Source organism: Nerophis ophidion, linkage group LG15 (genome assembly GCF_033978795.1).
Source record: "Nerophis ophidion isolate RoL-2023_Sa linkage group LG15, RoL_Noph_v1.0, whole genome shotgun sequence".
NCBI classification, from domain to species: Eukaryota; Metazoa; Chordata; class Actinopteri; order Syngnathiformes; family Syngnathidae; genus Nerophis; species Nerophis ophidion.
In genome coordinates, this window is record NC_084625.1 from 17,240,287 (window position 1) to 17,263,254 (window position 22,968).

General features: G+C 40.5%; 1 protein-coding gene across 1 annotated transcript in view; it reads left to right on the forward strand.

Annotated features, from left to right (window-relative positions):
* Window positions 1-22,968, forward strand: part of tmtopsb (teleost multiple tissue opsin b) — a 97,872-nt gene that overhangs the window by 61,468 nt on the left and 13,436 nt on the right. The window contains exon 3 of the mRNA XM_061921566.1: window positions 19,617-19,850. Within this exon, the coding sequence (XP_061777550.1) occupies window positions 19,617-19,850 (234 nt within the window). The remainder of the gene's footprint in view (window positions 1-19,616; window positions 19,851-22,968) is intronic.

The following is a 22,968-nucleotide window of genomic DNA, read 5'->3' on the forward strand; positions in this document are numbered from 1 at the left end:
CAGATCAGCAGGTACCAGAAGGTAAGAAAAGTTGCTTTTGCATAATATTGCGAAACAAAACGCCAGATAATATCTTACCTTGTACACACACCGTTAAAATACTCCTATGTTTAATGCGTCAACAATCCATGAAGCGGTGTGGCTTCATAGCTTACCAAATTCGTACTAAAAATGTTGATAGATTTTTGAGCGCCATGTGTAATGTTCTATATTTTCAATGGAACATATACAAGGTTGGTGTTGTTCACTTGAGTCGTATTTCCATCAATTGCAGTCTACACATTTCTCTTATGTTTGACTGTCATTTACTGATCACACTTATCATCACAACATGTACCAAATAAAATTGCTGCAAGGTCGGTAAGCAAAACCAGAATTATTCCGCACAAGATTTTAAGGCTCACTTATAATTTTGAGGAAGTAAATGGATTTTAAGTGTATCGATAAAACGTCATCATGACTACACAGTTTGAATGAATCTTAAATTAGTTGGTGCAACCAAGCTAATACTGTAGCCAAGCTAGTCCTGGTTGACCAGCTAATGATTTTGATTATTTGTTGTATTTGTATGTATACCTTCCTTTGATGGCAGATTAAATGAATGAAAATTCCAAAGATTATTTGGAACTGGTCAACTTTTTGTTGTGCCGGGCCGAAGCTACTTTGCTGTAGTCTAGTTACTAGGACAACCTGCTTGGTATTGGCCTGAGGTCGGCAACCCAAAATGTTTTAAGAGCTATTGGACCAAAAATACAAAAAACAAATCTGTCTACAGCTGCAGAAAATTAGAATCTGTATATAATGAAGGCAACACAGGACGTAAGTGTCTATTTTAGCTATATTATCCTCCCATCAAAATGAATGTGTCACAGGCTGACGCAAATCTTTGTTGACAGAAATGTTGAAATGTAATATTTATTCTACACATTTTTACAACATTAGAAACCATTAGTAAATCAGATGCTACTCACAAGGTGAGATAACTAATGGAAATTACTGGATTTTAATGGCCAAAGGTATAGATGTGCGTGTCCAAGTAAAAGGAAACGGCAGGCTGTCTTCTTTTAATAGGTTTATTACAATCTTAATGTTTGCTGTGGTCTGGAACAACATGGCGCACAAACAACTATCTGAAATGCAGCCAATATTACATACAGATAATGTGTCATGAGACATATAAAACTAAATTATATGCAAAGAGGATAAAAGTAAAGGATATTAAATGAGCTCAAATATACCTACAAATGAGGCACAATGATGCTCGTACATACAGCTAGCCTAAATAGCATGTTAGCATTGATTAGCTTGCAGTCATGCACTGACCAAATATGGCTGATCAGCCCTCCAACAAGTCGATAACATCAACAAAGCGCACCTTTGTGAATTCACGCACAGTATAAAAAGTTTGGTGGACAAAAGGAGACAAAGAAGGAGTGGAAAATTTTACATGTAAACAAACTGTTGCGTCCCTGTCCACACTATGATCAGTTCAAAAACCGCCAAAATTAGTTGGACAAAACAAAGTTCACCAAATACTTTCATCAGTGAAGCATACACACAAACATTAAACTGTGGGCTTTCAAACAATTGGGAATGTTTGTGTCATTTTTGTCCTCAAACAAAAAACATGCTAAAAAAATATATATATTTTTTCCCCCCCTTTTTCTATTTTCAAGCCTTTTTTAAAAATGCTCCAGGGAGCCACTAGGTTGGCACTAAAGAGCCCCATGCTTCTCGAGAGCCGTGGGTTGCGGGAATCAATTGGAAACTACTATAAGATACTCTTGAACGAAAGTTGTGGCTCTCGAGTCGTTAAGGGGGTCTCTGACCAGGTTAGTGACTCCTAGCTCGGTAGGGAAAGTCATGTGACAGCAGTGCAACGACCTATGTATGGTGTTGGAGTTGTCCGACTGTTTTTGTGGCCGTGAATGCATCACTGGCTAAGCCGAGTGTGTCTGTCTTTGGGCGCGAATGAAAGACAGGGGCTGCTTTGTTTTGGTGGGATTACGACAGAAAGCGAGCCGTTTTATTCGAGGGTAGTTTTGTTGATGATGTTGTTTTGGTGCGGTTGTCATTTTTTTCCTCAATAAAAAGATTTTCGATGCAGACCCCCTCCTTCTCCCCTTTAAAACGTCTCATTGTTTTTTCTGTGGTCACACCGCTTGCTGAAAATGGTACATTATAAATGTTTTATTTTGTTTAGAGTTTAGGTTGGATTTGGGATTTGGATTTTGTGCACTGCATAGAATATTATGTGCGCGGAGGACATCTGGAGCCGTGCCCAACTGCACAGGCACGCACTTTAGAGGGAACATTGGTGTGGACCAAAAGGGGCCAAAGGGGTTACTGAAATGATTAAAATTAGAACATTGTCTGACTTGTGGCTTTGTTTTAATTTGATTTCATTCTCATTAATAGTTCAGTGTATGCATAATCCTTTCGTCATAGAGCATGGGTGTCCAACTCTGGCCCGCGGGCCAAATGTGGCCCGCAGTGTAATTTCATTTGGCCCTTGAGGTAATATATCAAATTAAGATTAGAGCTGGCCTGCCGGTATTATACAGCGGCGATGCCTCTGTAACACTGCATTCACCACTGATACTCATACTTGCCAACCCTCACGATTTTACCGGGAGACTCCTAAAGTTCAGTGCCCCTCCCAAAAATCTCCCTGGGCAACCATTCTTCCGGATTTCTCCCGATTTCCACCCGGACAACCATATTGGGGGCGTGCCTTGAAGGTATTGCCTTTAGCGTCCTCTACAGCCTGTCGTCACGTCCGCTTTTCCGCCATACAAACAAAGTATAAATAATACACGCGGCTCTAACACACACAAGTGAATGCAAGGCATACTTGATCAATAGCCATAAGGGTCACACTGAGGGTGGCCGTATAAACAACTTTAACATTTCTACAAATATGCGCCACACTGTGAAGCCACACCAAACAAGAATGACAAACACATTTCAGGAGAACATCCGCACCGTAGCACAACATAAACACAACAGAAGAAATACCCAGAATCCCTTGCAGCACTAACTCTTCCGGGACGCTACAATATACATCCCCGCTACCACCAAACACTGCCCTCCCCAATTTTTATTTAAATTTTATTTGATATACCATTGATATTTTTTTAATTATTATTATTATAATTTTAAACTCGATTTTACATGTGACTATAAAGTTATATAAGCCTTGCTAGTTCAATATTCAATGCAAAACTTGTTTGGGTCCCTATTAAAAGGTTAATTTGTTCAACCTTGGCGCGCGGCTTTGTTCTGTTTTAAATTTTGGCCCACTCTGTATTTGAGTTTGACACCCCAGTCATAGAGGCCACTGGGCTATGTGTGGGCCCTTAGAATTGTCATCACCTTTACCCGCTATTCGATGGCCCAGGTGACAGCTGACAACAAACGGCTATCCTGCTACAGTTCGCATACATGTGGAGAATGCAAATATTTTTAAGCGATCTTTCTTTATTCATAGTAATGTTTAAAGCAGTGTACACTTTGTGCTTTCCCCTTTTTGTTCGCTAGTAAACTCTGTGCTTTACCTTGAAGGCGCTGGAATTTGTATAGGGAGTACAAACCCTGTTTCCATATGAGTTGGGAAATTGTGTTAGATGTAAATATAAACGGAATACAATGATTTGCAAATCCTTTTCAACCCATATTCAGTTGAATGCACTACAAAGACAAGATGTTTGATGTTCAAACTCATACATTTAAATATTTTTTTTGCAAATAATAATTAACTTACAATTTCACGGCTGCAACACGTGCCAAAGTAATTGGGAAAGGGCATGTTCACCACTGGGTTACATCACCTTTTCTTTTAACAACACTCAATAAATGTTTGGGAACTGAGAAAACTAATTGTTGAAGCTTTGAAAGTGGAATTCTTTCCCATTCTTGTTTTATGTACAGCTTCAGTTGTTCAACAGTCCGGGGTCTCCGCTGTCGTGTTCTACGCTTCATAATGCGCCACACATTTTCGATGGGAGACAGGTCTGGACTGCAGGCGGGCCAGGAAAGTACCACGCTGTTGTAACACTTGTCTTGCTGAAATAAGCAGGGGCGTCCATGATAACGTTGCTTGGATGACAGCATATGTTGCTCCAAAACCTGTATGTACCTTTCAGCATTAACGGTGCCTTCACAGATGTGTAAGTTACCCATGCCTTGGGCACTAATACACCCCCATACCATCACAGATGCTGGCTTTTGAACTCTTCGTCTATAAAAATCCGAATGGTTATTTTCCTCTTTGTTCTGGAGGGCACCATGTCCTCTGTTTGCAAATATAAGTTGAAATGTGGACTCGTCAAACCACAGAACACCTTTCCACTTTGCATCAGTCCATCTTAGGTGAGCTCGGGCCCAGCCAAGCCGGCGGCGTTTCAGGATATTGTTGATAAGTGGGTTTGGCTTTGCATAGTAGAGTTTTAACTTGCACTTACAGATGTAGCGACCAACTGTAGTTACTGACAGTGGTTTTATGAAGTGTTCCTAAACCCATGTGGTGATATCATTTACACACTGATGTCGGTTTTTGATGCAGTATCGCCTGAGGGGTCAAAGGTCCGTAATATCATTGCTTACTTGCAGCGATTTCTCCAGATTCTCTGAACTTTTTGATGATTTTATGGACCAAAGATGGTAAAATCCCTAAATTCCTTGCAATAGCTTGTTGAGAAATGTTGTTCCAAAACTGTTCGACAATTTCTTACAAAGTGGTGACCCTCGCACCATCCTTGTTTGTGAATTACTTAGCATTTCATGGAAGCTGCTTTTATACCCAATCATGGCACCCACCTGTTCCCAATTAGCCTGCACACCTGTGGGATGTTCCATATAAGTGTTTGATGAGCATTCCTCAACTTTATCAGTATTTTTTGCCACCTTTTCCCAACTTCTTTGTCACGTGTTGCTGGCATCAAATTCTAAAGTTAATGAATACGTTGTCTTCGTAGCATATTCAACTGAATGTGGGTTGAAAATGATTTGCAAATCATTGTATTCCGTTCATATTTACATCTAACACAATTTCCCAACTCATATGGAAACGGCGTTTGTATATAGACTTAAAAAAGCATTTGATACAGTCAATTATGACATTTTAATTTCAAAACTAACTAAAATATTCAAACAGTCATTGTCCTGGTTTGAGTCATATCTAAAGGGCCGTGAACAATGTGTCACCATTAATAATTTGAGATCTTCCTTCCAAAAAATTGAAACAGGGATACCTCAGGGTAGTGTCTTCTGACCGATACTATTCAGTCTACTGGTATACATCAATGACCTACCAGATGTCTGCACAGATATAGATCTACAGATGTATGCGGATGACACAGTCATATATACATCAAGTAAGACCTGTACTCTAGTTGCTGAGAAGTTAAATGCTAAATTAGACAAAATGGCACCATGGCTGGCATCATCCTGTTTAACCCTAAACACTAAAAAGACTAACTCTGTCTGCTTCTTCATGAAAAAGCTACCTCAAACAAACCTGAATATAAGGAGCTCATTGAACCAGTACCTGAAGTAAAATATTTGGTCATTATCATAGACTATCAGCTGAATTTAAAGAGTCACATTAAAAAAATGTGTAAAACCCTGAAGGCATACCTAGGCTGTTTTAAGATGATACGAAACTGCTTAACTCTTATGAATCCAATGATTTTTTCACACATATCTTATGGCTTAACTGCCGTATTTTTCGGACTATAAGTCACAGTTTCTTCCATAGTTTGGTCGGGGGTGCGACATATACTCCGGAGCGACTTATGTGTGAAATTATTAACACATTACCGTAAAATATCAAATAATATAATTTATCTAATTTGCTGAAGAGACTAAGAAAATGTCAGGAATCGTCACAAACACGTCAACCACTAAGAATTCGGCGGGGTAGGGTCATGGCAGAAGTGCATTGTGGGTCATGGAATGCTAACTGCTATATGCTATATGCTACTGCCGTAGCTATTAAAATGGATCATTTCATCGCTATAAAAACTAAGAAGGGCCGAACAAAAATGGTACCGAAAAGGAAACCATGTACTGCAGATTACAAGCTAGATGTCGTGAAATATGCAGCAGAAAACGACAAGAGGAAGCGGCGTATACCTTTTGGAGTTGGCAGAGTTGTTTAGAAGCGACATCAAGGAAGAAGATTTCATGGGATTTATCGATTAGGAGTGACAGATTGTTAGTTTGGTAAACGTATAGCATGTTCTATATGTTATAGTTATTTGAATGACTCTTACCATAATATGTTACGTTAACATACCAGGCACCTTCTCAGTTGGTTATTTATGCGTCATATAACATACACTTATTCAGCCTGTTGTTCACTATTATTTATTTGTTTTAAATTGCCTTTCAAATGTATATTCTTGGTGATGGGTTTTATCAAATAAATTTCCCCCAAAAATGCGACTTATACTCCAGTGCGACTTATATATGTTTTTTTCCTTCTTTATTATGCATTTTCGGCAGGTGCGATGTATACTCCGGAGCGATTTATAATCCGAAAAATACGGTACTTGGTCCCAGGCACACCAGTCATCAATCAAAGACCATTGAGTGTCTTTATAACTGCGCCTTGAAAGTCCTAGACAAGAAGAATATACGATATTATCATTGCCAAATTTTAACCAAATACAATATTTTAAGTTTTACCAATTTTATTTTGTTACATACAGTCAAACTGGTTTTTACAAGCTTGGATAACTCTGCTCCCCAATTGCTCTGCAAGGCAATTACAAGACTGCAAAGTGGTACCAGATCTACCACCCGAGCAATGTCAAAAGGCAACTGTTGCGTTCCATTCCGGAGAACATCTTTTGCCTTTTCAATAAAATGACCACAACTATGGAACTCTCTACATGATACTTTGAAAAGTATACCTGCACTCGTCACTTTCAAAAAACAGACAAAATTGTGGCAAGGTCAGCAACAATCGTGATCCCATGTTTAGTTTTTACTAATTTTTACGACCGGTAATTGTTTTTTATCTAGTCAAAGTTAAAGTACCAATGATAGTCACACACACACGAGGTGTGGTGAAATTTGTCCTCTGCATTTGACCCATCCCCTTGATCACCCCCTGGGAAGTGAGGGGGCAGTGAGCAGCAGCGGTGGACACGCCCTGGAATCATTTATGGTGATTTAACCCCCAACTCCAACCCTTGATGGAGGGAGGCAATGGGTCCCATTTTTATAGTCTTTGGTATGACTTGGTCTGGGTTTGAACTCCCAACCTACCGATCTCAGGGCGGACACTCTAACCACTAGTCCACGGAGTAGGTCTGCACTTTGTCTGTGTTATTATTATTATTATTATTATTGGCTTTTATCTAGTTTTCACTTTGTCTGTATTAATACTATTGTCATTATTATCGACTCATCTTTGCCTTATTCTTTTTATTTTACTGTTTGAATGATGTTGGATCTGTGTTTTTTTTTTTTTTTGTAAATTAGCTTTGGCTACAAAGACTATGAGGCATACATTGGCGCGGCATAGCTCGGTTGGTAGAGTGGCCATGCCAACAACTTGAGGGTTGCAGGTTCGATTCCCGCTTGTGCCATCCTAGTTACTGCCGTTGTGTCCTTGGGCAAGACACTTTACCCACCTGCTCCCAGTGCCACCCACACTGGTTTAAGTGTAACTTAGATATTGGGTGTCACTATGTAAAGCACTTTGAGTCATTTGAGAAAAGCGCTATATAAATATAATTCACTTCACTTCAACTGTTTCAGATGTCTGTCTGGAGCTTTCCCTATTTCAAATAAACTTTTTTATAATGTACTTCCTTTTTTTACCTTATCAGTTTAGAACAAAAAGGCTGTACATTATAACATCTTTTATTCAGAAAGTATACATTAGGACAAATGAAGATAGAATCATATTAACCGCAACATGGAAGTTTAAAAAAACATTATGATTTGTAAATTTTCAGTGTTTTTTCTATTTTTTAACAAAGAAAACAATCTAAAGTTGTCTTCACTTTTAAGTTATCTTGTCATTATTTTACCATTTCGGCCCACTTGGGAAAAGATTTTCCTCTTAACGGAGCCTGATGTATATCATGGGTTCCACTATGTAAAGCACTTAGAGTCTTTAGAGAGAAAGCACTATATAAATGTAATTACTTTACTTCACAATTCTTTACTTTGGTTAGAAATTGGTTATTGGTATCAATTGTTTTTTTTTGTAACAACAGAATCTTAAGGTTATGAAACCTTTTTTTGTTGTTGTTGCAAATCTTTAGTTTGGTTACAAATCAGGTTATTTTGGCTAAATATCTTTTCTTGGTTACAAATATTTTTTATGTTTAGGTTGATTGGCAACACTAAATTGGCCCTAGTGTTTGAATGTGAGTGTGAATGTTGTCTGTCTATCTGTGTTGGCCCTGCGATGAAGTGGCGACTTGTCCAGGGTGTACCCCGCCTTCCGCCCGATTGTAGCTGAGATAGGCACCAGCGCCCCACGCTATCCCAAAGGGAATAAGCGGTAGAAAATGAATGGTTGGATGTTTACAAATAGTTTTTGGGGGGGTGAAAAATAGTTTTTTGGGGTGACAAATAGTGTTTTTTTAGTTGCAGATCTTTCTTTTTTGGTTCCAAATCTTTATTACCGAATCTGTCCTTTCGCTACCAAGCTTTTTTTTTTGTCTACAAAAAATATTTGGTGATAGAGCCTTTTTTGGTTGCAAATCATGTTTTTTTTACTGTATTTTACGGAGTATAAGTCGCACCTGCCGAAAATGCATAATAAAAAACATATTAAAGTCGCATTGGACTACAAGTCGCATTTTTGGGGGAAATGTATTTGATAAAACCCAACACCAAGAATAGATATTTGAAAGGCAATTTAAAATAAATAAAGAATAGTGAACAACAGGCTGAATAAGTGTACGTTATATGAGGCATAAATAACCAACTGAGAAGGTGCCTGGTATGTTAACGTAACATATTATGGTAAGAGTCATTCAAATAACTATAACATATAGAACATGCTATACGTTTACCAAACAATCTGTCACTCCTAATCAATAAATCTGATGAAATCTTATACGTCTAGTCTCTTACGTGAATGAGCTAAATAATATTATTTGATATTTTACGGTAATTTGTTAATAATTTCACACATAAGTCGCACCCGAGTATAAGTCGCACGATGAACTATGAACAAAACTGCGACTTATAGTCCGAAAAATACGGTAGTTAAAAAGTTTTGGGGTGGACTGGATACAAATCTTTTTTTTCTGATCCAAATCTTTACTTTGGTTCCGAGTCGGTTTTTTGGCTGCAAATCATTTTTTGGTTACGATTAATATTTTTTTGCGACAAAACCATTTTTGGGTTGCATATAATTTTTGTGCTTGAACTAACACGTTGTTCAGAGGAGGCCACGCCCACAAGTTTGCAGTGGTACAAAAAAGAGAATTTGCAACCACAAAAAAAGTAATCGAAAATGAAAAGAATTGCAAACAAAAAATGTCTTGAAAAACTAGAACATGTATGACGGGGTGGAGAGGCAGTCGAAGCGGGTCGACAAGACCGCCCACAAAACCTCCAAAGCTGCTGGAAGATGGTCTGTAAAACATAATCCATGCAACATTTCGACCAAAGAACCACCATTACATGTTATGTAGACCACAAGGAAGTGTTTTAAATGTAAAAAATATATAAAATATAAACCTTTTGACATATTTTTTTTCATTTTTTTCATTTGAAAGGCAAATATTTTACTGAATCCTCGGCAACCCATCTAGGCAGCTAAACAGGTCTGAATTAAAACAATCTCCAGTGTTTACAATAACGTAAAACACAATCTGACTAAGACTATTAATGACATATCTACGCTGGTTTCAGTTCAGAGTATGAAGCTTTTTTTGTCTTTAAATATAAAGCGACCATAAACGTTGTGTGTGTGTGTGTGTGTGTGTGTGTGTGTGTGTGTGTGTGTGTGTCTGTCTGCATTAGCATAGTTCTATGATTGCCTTCGGGGAAGAGATAATCTCAAGTGTACACAACATGGCATTTTCTCCCTAAATACATCCTGTCTACGTGCGTGTGTGTGTGTGTGTGTGTGTGTGTGTGTGTGTGTGTGTGTGTGTGTGTGTGTGTGTGTGCGTAATTCATACTTTCCAATATTTGAATAATGAACTCTCATTTGCAAGCTGCTCAAATCAACTACTACCACTACAAATAATCGGAATAATAGCTCTAAAAATTAATAGAAATATCAATAATATAGTGGTGATGGGGTGGTAATTTGGGGAAACGGTAAAAATTAACATCCAGATAAACAAACAAACAAAAAAAATATATATATATATCCATCCATCCATCCATCATCTTCCGCTTATCCGAGGTCGGGTCGCGGGGGCAGCAGCCTAAGCAGGGAAGCCCAGACTTCCCTATCTCCAGCCACTTCGTCTAGCTCTTCCCGGGGGATCCCGAGGCGTTCCCAGGCCAGCCGGGAGACATAGTCTTCCCAACGTGTCCTGGGTCTTCCCCGTGGCCTCCTACCAGCTGGACGTGCCCTAAACACATCCCTAGGGAGGCGTTCGGGTGGCATCCTGACCAGATGCCCGAACCACCTCATCTGGCTCCTCTCAATGTGGAGGAGCAGCGGCTTTACGTTGAGCTCCTCCCGGATGGCAGAGCTTCTCACCCTATCTCTAAGGGAGAGCCCCGCCACCCGGCGGAGGAAACTCATTTCGGACGCTTGTACCCGTGATCTTATCCTTTCGGTCATGACCCAAAGCTCATGACCATAGGTGAGGATGGGAACGTAGATCGACCGGTAAATTGAGAGCTTTGCCTTCCGGCTCAGCTCCTTCTTCACCACAACGGATCGATACAACGTCCGCATTACTGAAGACGCCGCACCGATCCGCCTGTCGATCTCACGATCCACTCTTCCCCCACTCGTGAACAAGACTCCTAGGTACTTGAACTCCTCCACTTGGGGCAGGGTCTCCTCCCCAACCCGGAGATGGCACTCCACCCTTTTCCGGGCGAGAACCATGGACTCGGACTTGGAGGTGCTGATTCTCATTCCGGTCGCTTCACACTCGGCTACGAACCGATCCAGTGAGAGCTGAAGATCCCGGCCAGATGAAGCCATCAGGACTACATCATCTGCAAAAAGCAGAGACCTAATCCCGTGGCCACCAAACCGGAACCCCTCAACGCCTTGGCTGCGCCTAGAAATTCTGTCCATAAAAGTTATGAACAGAATCGGTGACAAAGGACAGCCTTGGCGGAGTCCAACCTTCACTGGAAACGTGTCCGACTTACTGCCAGCAATGCGGACCAAGCTCTGACACTGATCATACAGGGAGCGGACTGCCAGAATAAGACATTCCGATACCCCATACTCTCTGAGCACTCCCCACAGGACTTCCCGAGGGACACGGTCGAATGCCTTCTCCAAGTCCACAAAGCACATGTAGACTGGTTGGGCAAACTCCCATGCACCCTCAAGAACCCTGCCGAGAGTATAGAGCTGGTCCACAGTTCCACGACCAGGACGAAAACCACACTGTTCCTCCTGAATCCGAGGTTCGACTATCCGGCGAAGCCTCCTCTCCAGTACACCTGAATAAACCTTACCGGGAAGGCTGAGGAGTGTGATCCCACGATAGTTGGAACACACCCTCCGGTCCCCCTTCTTAAAGAGAGGGACCACCACCCCGGTCTGCCAATCCAGAGGTACCGCCCCCGATGTCCACGCGATGCTGCAGAGTCTTGTCAACCAAGACAGCCCCACAGCATCCAGAGCCTTAAGGAACTCCGGGCGGATCTCATCCACCCCCGGGGCCTTGCCGCCGAGGAGCTTTTTAACTACCTCAGCGACCTCAGCCCCAGAAATAGGAGAGTCCACTACAGATTCCCCAGGCACCGCTTCCTCAAAGAAAGATGTGTTGGTGGGATTGAGGAGGTCTTCGAAGTATTCCCTCCACCGATCCACAACATCCGCAGTCGAAGTCAGCAGAACACCATCCGCACCATCCTCTCTGAGCTGCTACCTTACCGTGGTAGAGGAGTTTGCGTGTCCCAATGATCCTAGGAGCTATGTTGTCTGGGGGTTTTCATGCCCCCTGGTAGGGTCTCCCAAGACAAACAGGTCCTAGGTGAGTGATCAGACAAAGAGCAGCTCAAAGACTTCTATGGAATTACAACGAAATGAACCCAGATTTCCCTCGCCCGGACGTGGGTCACCGGGGCCCCGCTCTGGAGCCAGGCCCGGAGTTGGGGCACGATGGCGAGCGCCTGGTGGTCGGGCCTGTTCCCATGGGGCCCGGCCGGGCACAGCCCGAAGAGGCAACGTGGGTCATCCCTCAAATGGGCTCACCACTCATAGGAGGGGCCATAGAGGTCGGGTGCATTGTGAGCTGGGCGGCAGCCGAAGGCAGGGCACTTGGAGGTCCGATCCTCGGCTACAGAAGCTATATATATATATATGTATATAAATAAATACAATAAATGTCACCCCTTTACCATTTTTAACAGTGCATTTCATTTTCCTGCAGTTTGTGATGTGAATAATATGATATAGGATGATAAAAAATGTTTCAAAGGATTTCACACAAATAAATTAAACTCCATTAAAAAAATGAATAAATAAAATAACAAAGTTTTTTCTGAACTATTATGTATTTTGAGGATTTTTTTTATAAAAAAAATAATTAAAAAAAGGTATACAAAAGGTCAGATACCTTTTTTTAAAGGTATTTGACGTTTAGTTCTATTTATTCCTATAAACAATATCCAAATGAAGTGTGTAACTAAACCAAAATTTATATATGTGCGACTATGTGTAGTTATTATATGTTGAGTGTTACTTCCAAAGACATGCACCTGGGGATAGGTTGATTGGCAACACTAAATTGGCCCTAGTGTGTGAATGTGAGTGTGAATGTTGTCTGTCTATCTGTGTTGGCCCTGCGATGAGGTGGCGACTTGTCCAGGGTGTACCCTGCCTTCCGCCCGATTGTAGCTGAGATAGGCGCCAACGCCCCTCGCGACCCCATAAGGGAATAAGCGGTAGAAAAAAAAATGGATGAATGGTGTTACCGGGAGTTAAAAATAAACAAAATAAAAAAAATACGTTTTTTGTGAGCTATTATGTATTTTAAAGATTTTTTTTAATTAAAAAACAAAAAAGTATACACCATTTTTTTTTTTATACAACGGTTTTGTGTAGTTAATCCATCCATCCATCCATTTTCTGCCGCTTATGCCCTTTGGGGTAGCGGGGCGCTGGTGCCTATCTCAGCTACAATCGGGCGGAAGGCGGCGTACACCCTGGACAAGTCGCCACCTCCAAGCAGGGCCAACACAGATAGACAGACAACATTCACACTCACATTCACACACTAGGGCCAATTTAGTGTTGCCAATCAACTTATCCCCAGGTGCATGTCTTTGGAGGTGGGAGGAAGCCGGAGTACCCGGAGGGAACCCACGCATTCACGGGGAGAACATGCAAACTCCACACAGAAAGATCCCGAGCCCGGGATTGAACCCAGGACTACTCAGGCCTTTGTATTGTGAGGCAGACGCACTAACCCCTCCTGTTATAAATTTTGAGCTTCAGTTAAAATGAAGTTCCCAGTTAAACAATTTCTTTTGTAGATATACAGTGGGGCAAAAAAGTATTTAGTTAGTCACCGATTGTGCAAGTTCTCCCACTTAAAATGATGACAGAGGTCTGTAATTTTCATCATAGGTACACTTCAACTGTGAGAGACAGAATGTGAAAAAAAAATCCAAGAATTCACATTGTAGAAATTTTAAAGAATTTATTTGTAAATTATGGTGGAAATAAGTATTTGGTCAACCATTCAAAGCTCTCACTGATGGAAGGAGGTTTTGGCTCAAAATCTCACGATACATGGCCCCATTCATTCTTTCCTTAACACGGATCAATCGTCATGTCCCCTTAGCAGAAAAACAGCCCCAAAGCATGATGTTTCCACCCCCATGCTTCACAGTAGGCGTGGTGTTCTTGGGATGCAACTCAGTATTCTTCTTCCTCCAAACACGACGAGTGGAGTTTATACCAAAAAGTTCTATTTTGGTTTCATCTGACCACATGACATTCTCCCAATCCTCTGCTGTATCATCCATGTATCCATTTTAGTATAAACTTAACTCGTCGTGTTTGGAGGAAGAAGAATACTGAGTTGCATCCCAAGAACACCATACCTACTGTGAAGCATGGGGGTGGAAACATCATGCTTTGGGGCTGTTTTTCTGCTAAGGGGACAGGACGATTGATCCGTGTTAAGGAAAGAATGAATGGGGCCATGTATCGTGAGATTTTGAGCCAAAACCTCCTTCCATCAGTGAGAGCTTTGAATGGTTGACCAAATACTTATTTTCCTCCATAATTTACAAATAAATTCTTTAACATTCCTACAATGTGAATTCCTGGATTTTTTTCCACATTCTGTCTCTCACAGTTGAAGTGTACCTATGCTGAAAATTACAGACCTCTGTCATCATTTTAAGTGGGAGAACTTGCACAATCGGTGGCTGACTAAATACTTTTTTGCCCCACTGTAAATTATAGTATAATTTTGATCCTTTGTTATTTTTGTCTTTCCCTTGATGGCCCAGACAAAAACCTCCAAAACCCATTGAGCGCCTTTTGTTGTTTCCCCGCAGCTGCTGTGTACTTTTGGTTTCTCTCCTTTCAGTTTTGAATCCAACTCCTAAAGAGGTGACTTGAAATTATCCGCCGCTACTTTGCAATCGGCCGCACTTACAGTAACTATTATTTCAAATGAAATTGTGTGGGTCGCTGAATAAACAGACGTGTGCTGACGAGCGTGTAATTAGCCACACTCAGCTGTTTACTTTGCTCGGGCACCTGCTTATTTCAACCACTGACGTCGCCTGTTACTGCCGTCGCCATGGCGACCGAGCCCCATGCGTCACTTTTAAGAGGACAGGCCTATTCTTATGTTAATGATTGTAGTCAATTTTTGACATTTTTGTCGCTCCATCAGAGCATACCCTGACATATTCCGCTGACGACCTCCAGCTGGGGTCTTACCTGTTGCTTTGTGTGCATTTTTTTTTTTCAAAAGTCGATTGTTCTCCGAGTAGGGAACATTTTTGGAGCAGTGAAGTGATGCATGCATAAATCCAGACTTTATAAGTCCACACAATCAGCCCCCCAGACCTTCAAAATGGAATATTTATGATGGCAGGCTTGATTGTTTACACCGCAGCCTCTTTTTCTTCTTTTTATGGGTCCATCTGATGATCCCCTCGCTCGGACTTGGAATGATGTCCGTGACCGTTTCATCGGATTCATCATAGGCCCCCATTTAAGTGGACTTCCGCGGAACGTTTCTAGACAAATTAACCGGAGCGGCAACTGACTGCAAATGGGATCATCCAGATGGAAAACATGGAGGCTGAGGTGCACGAACTGTAAGGTTCTGCTAGCTTAGTCGTGCCGCTTGCCATCTTTACTGATTGCTAAGCTAATGTTCCACATGCGACGCAATACATATTCGCCATATCAGCTGAATTTATATAAATGCGTATTATTTTTGAAGGTATCTGACGTCGTTTAACTTCATTTGTTCATATAAGCAATATCCAAATGAGGCGTGTAACAGAACCAAAATGTTCAAACCCCGTTGCCATATTAGTTGGGAAATTGTGTTAGATGTAGATATAAACGGAATACATTATTTGCAAATCCCATATTCAGTTGAATGCACTACAAAGACAAGATATTTGATGTTCAAACTCATAAACTTTTTTTTTTTTTGCAAATAATAATTAACTTAGAATTTCATTGCTGTAACACGTGCCAAAGTAGTTGGGAAAGGGCATGTTCATCAGTGTTACATCACCTTTTCTTTTAAATACACTCAATAAATGTTTGGGAACTGAGGAAACTAATTGTTGAAGCTTTGAAAGTGGAATTCTTTCCCATTCTCTTTTTATGTAGAGCTTCAGTCGTTCAACAGTCCGGGGTCTCCACTGTCGTATTTTACTCTTCATAATGCGGGCCAGGAAAGTACCCGCCCTATTTTTTTACAAAGCCACACTGTTGTAACACTTGTCTTGATGAAATAAGCAGGGGTGTCCATGATAACGTTGCTTGGATGACAACATATGTTGTTCCAAAACCTGTATGTACCTTTCAGCATTAATGGTGCCTTCACAGATGTGTAAGTTACCCATGCCTTGGGCACTAATACACCCCCATACCATCACAGAGGCTGGCTTTTGAACTTTGCGCCTATAACAATCCGAATGGTTATTTTCCTCTTTGGTGCTGGACGACTCCACGTCATCTGTTTCCAAATATAATTTGAAATGCGGACTCGTCAGACCACAGAACACTTTTCCACTTTGTATCAATCCATCTTAGATGAGCTCGGGCCCAGCGAAGCCGGCGGCGTTCCTGGGTGTTGTTCATAAATGGCTTTTGCGTTGCATAGTAGAGTTTTAACTTGCACTTACAGATGTAGCAACTAACTCTAGTTACTGACAGTGGTTTTATGAAGTGTTCCTGAGCCCATGTAGTAGTATCCTTTACACACTGATGTCGGTTTTTGATGCAGTACCGCCTGAGGGATCAAAGGTCCGTAATATATTGGCTTACGTGCAGTGATTTCTCCAGATTCTTTGAACCTTTTGAAAATTGTATGGACCGTAGATGGTAAAATCCCTAAATTCCTTGCAATAGCTTGTTGAGCAATGTTGTTCTAAAACTGTTTGACAATTTGCTTACAAATTGGTGACCCTCGCCCCATCTTTTTTGTGAAAGTCTGAACATTTTTTGGGACGCTGTTTTTATACCCAATCATGGCACCCACCTGTTCCCAACTAGCCTGCACACCTGTGGAATGTTCCAAATAAGTGTTTGATGAGCATTCCTCAACTTTATCAGTATTTTTTGCCACCTTTCCCAACTTTTTTGTCACGTGTTGCTGGCACCAAATTCTAAAGTTAATGATTATTTGCAAAAAAATAAAGGTTTATCAGTTTGAACATCAAATATGTTGTCTTTGTAGCATATTCAACTGAATATGGGTTGAAAATGATTTGCAAATCATTGTATTCCGTTTATATTTACATCTAACACAATTTCCCAACTCATATGGAAACAGGGTTTGTATTACATTAAGAACAAAAAATGATGATTACATTTTTTTTTTGCAAGTCGGGTGGCATGCACACGCAGAGCAGGCAATTGCGTCGTCCAAACGAACGGTTCTCAACTCAGAATCAAATGTCATCATTTGTCTAAAAGAGCCATTCAAAAGAATTGATTCTTTCGCCAACATCACATCTCTCAGAAGTGCCGAGTTACAGTGTTAAAAGAGGAATCAGTGGGCAAGCGTGACTATAGCACAGGGGCAGGGAACCTGTGGCTATTTTGATGACTGCATCTGGCTCTCGGATAAATCTGAGCTGACATTGCTTAACACGATAAGTAATGAATAATTCCACTTGTAATCACAGTGTTAAAAATAACGTTCAAAATATAAAACATGCTCATGCATTTTTAATCCATCCATCCGTTCCTACCGCACCTGTTCAAGAAGTTGCGTTAAGGGTAAGAAGTCATTTATTGATTAATGGTTAGTGTAGGGCTTGCCCTCCTGGGGGTTCTTCAGACCACCAAGCACCGACATGAGAGCCAGTTTCAGGGTTACAATATTTTTTTATTTTGCAATAAGTCTCTCAGTTGCTTTCCAGCAATTGTCTTTTTCTCTTTCGTTCTCGCTCGCACTCTGGCTCCAGCCCCAATTCCATCTCTTTTCCTGGCTGCTGCTTATAAACAGAAGGACAGGCGATTAGATAACAAGGCCCAGGTGGGCCATCTACGCACCTGATTTCGAGGCCGGTCCTGGCAACACCCCGTTTCGCTGCGGGCCCGCAGGCCACGCCCCCTCAACAGTTAGAATCAGAATAACAAAGTTATTACAAAGAATAAGAGACCTATTATACTCTAGAATTGTTGGTCAATATTAATAAAGCAAGCGTTTAGTTGTGTTCAGTGTTAAAAAAATATATTATATGGCTCTTACAGAAATACATTTTAAAATATTTGGCTTTTTTGGTTCTCTCAGCCAAAAAGGTTCCCGACACCTGCTGTAACATCTCATTCGCATTAAATCTAGAGACTAATCCAAGATGATTGTTATGATATTCAACTGCTACTAAATTTCTGAAGTCGATGGGTTTATTTCATCTTTCATCTTTGTTTTAATACATTTTAATTAATGTTCTTCATCTTAAGTCTTATTATGCTCTATTGTTAAATTAATATGATTCTATGCGAAGGTGTTCATCTGCTGATGACGTTGATTTCTCAAGTGATCACTGTGATATTGACTCGATGTGAAGTGCTATGCATTGCCTCTCTGCTTCTTTTCAATGATTTTGTTTTGTAAAGCACCTTAAAGGCCTACTGAAATGAGATTTTCTTATTTAAACGGGGATAGCAGGTCCATTCTATGTGTCATACTTGATCATTTTGCGATATTGCCATATTTTGGCTGAAATGATTTAGTAGAGAACATCGACAATAAAGTTCACAACTTTTGGTCCTGATAAAAATGCCTCGCCTTTACGGGAAGTCGCAGACGATAACGTCACAAGGGGGAGGGCTCCTCACATCCTCACATTGTTTATAATGGGAGCCTCCAACAGCAAGAGCTATTCGGACAGAGAAAACGACAATTCCCCCATTCATTTGAGCGAGGATGAAAGATTTGTGGATGATGATATTGAAAGCGAAGGACTAGAAAATAAAATAAAAAGCGGCGGCAGTGTGAGCGTTTCAGATGTAATTAGACACATTTACTAGGATAATTCTGGAAGATCCCTTATCTGCTTATTGTTTTAATAGTGTCTTAGTGAGATTGTAAAGACATACCTGGAGGTCGGATGGCTGCGGTGAACACGCAGTGTCTCTGAGAGAAGCCGAGGAGCCAAGCTCACAGCTGCCTTTTAGACAGCTACTGCAGGAGGACCGATAATCCAATGATGTCTCCGGTAAGATATATATATCACAATTTTCCCTTCCAAAAACATGCTGGTTGACGTAGAGAAACATGTTCGCTTGACCGCTCTGTGTTAAAAACTAAGAAACACCGGCTGTGTCTCGGTGCTAAAGGCAGCTGCAATCCACCGCTTTCCACCAACAGCATTCTTCTTTATAGTCTCCATTATTAATTGAACAAATTGCAAAAGATTCAGCAACACAGACGTCCAAATTACTGTGTAATTATGCGATGAAAAGAGATGAGTTTTAGCCGTAAGTGGTATTGAGCTAATATTTCCTGACAGTCCGCGACATTTTCAACAAGAAACTCCGCGGGAAATTTAAAATTGCAATTTAGTAAACTAAACCGGCCGTATTGGCATGTGTTGCAATGTTAATATTTCATCATTGATATATAAACTATTAGACTGCGTGGTCGGTAGTAGTGGGTTTCAGTAGGCCTTTAAATCGCCTCGGTGTATGAAATGTGCTATATAAATAGAATTTGACTTGACTTGATGAACAAATAGACTTCACAATGTTGGTGACGCTGCTTTTCTTTTAGGTGCGCAGCACCAGTTCGGTTGTGACGCGGCGGCGGGAGCAGCGGGTGCTGGTGATGGTGGTCACCATGGTGCTGTGCTACCTGGTCTGCTGGTTGCCCTACGGCGTGGTGGCGCTGCTGGCGACCTTCGGCCCGCAAGACATTCTCACCCCGGAGGCGACCATCATGCCGTCGCTGCTCGCCAAGTCGTCCACGGTGGTCAACCCCTTCCTCTACATCTTCATGAACAAACAGGTGGGCTTTGATGGCGACCTCTTTGGTTAGCTTATTTTTACCCTAGTAAATATATATAATAAATTTGATTTGATTCACATTCAATTCAAAATCTATTTTTAATAACATTAGGTGCCGGTTCTATGATTAACTACATTCCTCCATGAAATAGATAAGCCCTGATAAATTTCTGTATTACTTAACAAACTGGTCTTGTTTAATAAAATTCTACCCAAACATTTAATAAAGTCAAATACAAAAATAAGGCCACAAGAGAAGTAACACTTCGCTTTTCTAAAGAAAATCTGTAGAGCAGATATGATCATCTACATCAGGGGTCTCCAAACTATAAATCCGGCCCGCCAGCAACCAAAATCCGGCACGCAGTAAGTCCGAAGTTTAAAAAAAATAAAATTTCTAGAAATTATTGGATACTCAAGACAGCATTGACATCATCTTCTTTACAAGTGTATGGAAACAAAAACAATATGTGTGTGTGTGTGTGTGTGTGTGTGTGTGTGTGTGCGTGTGTGTGTGTGTGTGTGTGTGTGCGAATGTGTGTGTGTGTGTGTGTGTGTGTGTGTGTGTGTGTGTGTGTGTGTGTGTGTGTGTGTGTGTGTGTGCGTGCGTGTATAAATGTGTATGTATATATATATATATATATGTATGTATATATATATATATATATGTATGTATATATGTATATATATATATATATATGGATATATAGATATGTATGTATGTATGTATGTATATGTACAAACCCCGTTTCCATATGAGTTGGGAAATTGTGTTAGATGTAAATATAAACGGAATACAATGATTTGCAAATCCTTTTCAACCCATATTCGATTGAATGCACTACAAAGACAAGATATTTGATGTTCAAACTCATAAACTTTATTTTTTATTTTTGCAAATAATTAATTCAGAATTCCATGGCTGCGACACGTGCCAAAGTAGTTGGGAAAGGGCATGTTCACCACTGTGTTACATCACCTTTTCTTTTAACAACACTCAATAAACGTTTGGGAACTGAGAAAATTGTTGAGCTTTGAAAGTGGAATTCTTTCCCATTCTTTCTTTTATATAGAGCTTCAGTCGTTCAACTGTCCGGGATCTCCGCTGTCATATTTTACGCTTCATAATGCGCCACACATTTTACGATGGGAGACAGGTCTGGACTGCAGGCAGGCCAGGAAAGTACCCACACTCTTTTTTTTTTTTACAAAGCCACACTGTTGTAACACGTGCTGAATGTGGCTTGGCATTTTCTTGCTGAAATAAGCAGGGGCGTCCATGAAAAAGACGGCGCTTAGATGGCAGCATATGTTGTTCCAAAACCTGTATGTACCTTTCAGCATTAATGTTGCCTTCACAGATGTGTAAGTTACCCATGCTTTGGGCACTAATACACCCCCATACCATCACAGAGGCTGGCTTTTGAACTTTGCGTTGATAACAGTCTGGCTAGTTCGCTTCCCATTTGGCCCGGATGACACGATGTCAAATATTTCCAAAAACAATTTGAAATGTGGACTCGTCAGACCACAGAACACTTTTCCACTTTGCATCAGTCCATCTTAGATGATCTCGGGCCCAGAGAAGCCGGCGGCGTTTCTGGAACTCTACTTGCACTTACAGATGTAGCAACAAACTGTATTTAGTGACAGTGATTTTCTGAAGTGTTCCTGAGCCCGTGTGGTGATATCCTTTTGAGATTGATGTCGGTTTTTGATACAGTGGCGTCTGAGGGATCGAACGTCACGGTCATTCAATGTTGGTTTCCAGCCTTGCCGCTTACGTGGAGTGATTTCTCCAGATTCTCTGAACCTTTTGATGATAATATGGACCGTAGATGTTGAAATCCCTAAATTTCTTGCAATTGCACTTTGAGAAACGTTGTTCTTAAACTGTTTGACTATTTGCTCACGCAGTTGTGGACAAAGGAGTGTACCTCGCCCCATCCTTTCTTGTGAAAGACTGAGCATATTTTGGGAAGCGGTTTTTATACCCAAACATGGCACTCACCTGTTCCCAATTAGCCTGCACACCTATGGGATGTTCCAAATAAGTGTTTGATGAGCATTTCTCAACTTTTTCAGTATTCATTGCCACCTTTCCCAACTTCTTTGTCACGTGTTGCTGGCATCAAATTCTAAAACTCATGATTATTCGCAAAAATAAAGTTTATCAGTTTGAACATCAAATATGTTGTCTTTGTAGCATATTCAACTGAATATGGGTTGAAAATGATTTGCAAATCATTGTATTCCGTTTATATTTACATCTAACACAATTTCCCAACTCATATGGAAATGGGTTTTGTATATATATATATACGTATGTATATATGTGTATATATTTGTGTATCCATCCATCCATCCATTTTCTACCACTCATTCCCTTTTGGGGTCACGGGGGGCGCTGGCGCCTATCTCAGCTACAATCGGGCGGAAGGCGGTGTACACCCTGGACAAGTCGCCACCTCATTGCATGGCCAACACAGATAGACAGACAACATTCACACACTAGGGCAAATTTAGTGTTGCCAATCAACCCATCCCCAGGTCCATGTCTTTGGAGGTGGGAGGAAGCCGGAGTACCCGAAGGGAACCCACGCATTCACGGGGAGAACATGCAAACTCCACACAGAAAGATCCCTAGCCTGGGATTGAACCCAGGACTGCAGGAACTTCGTATTGTGAGGCAAACGCACTAACCCCTCTTCCACCGTGAAGCTATTTGTATATATATATATATACGTGTATACATATATTTGTGTGCGTATATATATTATATGCGTGTGTGTGTATGTATGTATGTATATGTATGTACGTATGTGTATTTATATATATATATATATATATGTATGTATTAGATGTATATCTATATATGTATATGTGTATATTTATGTATATGTATATATGTACATGTGTATTTGTATATGTATATATGTATGTATATGTATATATGTATATATATATGTATATATATGTATGTATATATATATATATATGTATATATATATATGTATATATATATATGTATATATGTATATATATATATATGTATATGTATATATATATGTATGTGTATATATATATATGTATATATATATATATATATATATATATAT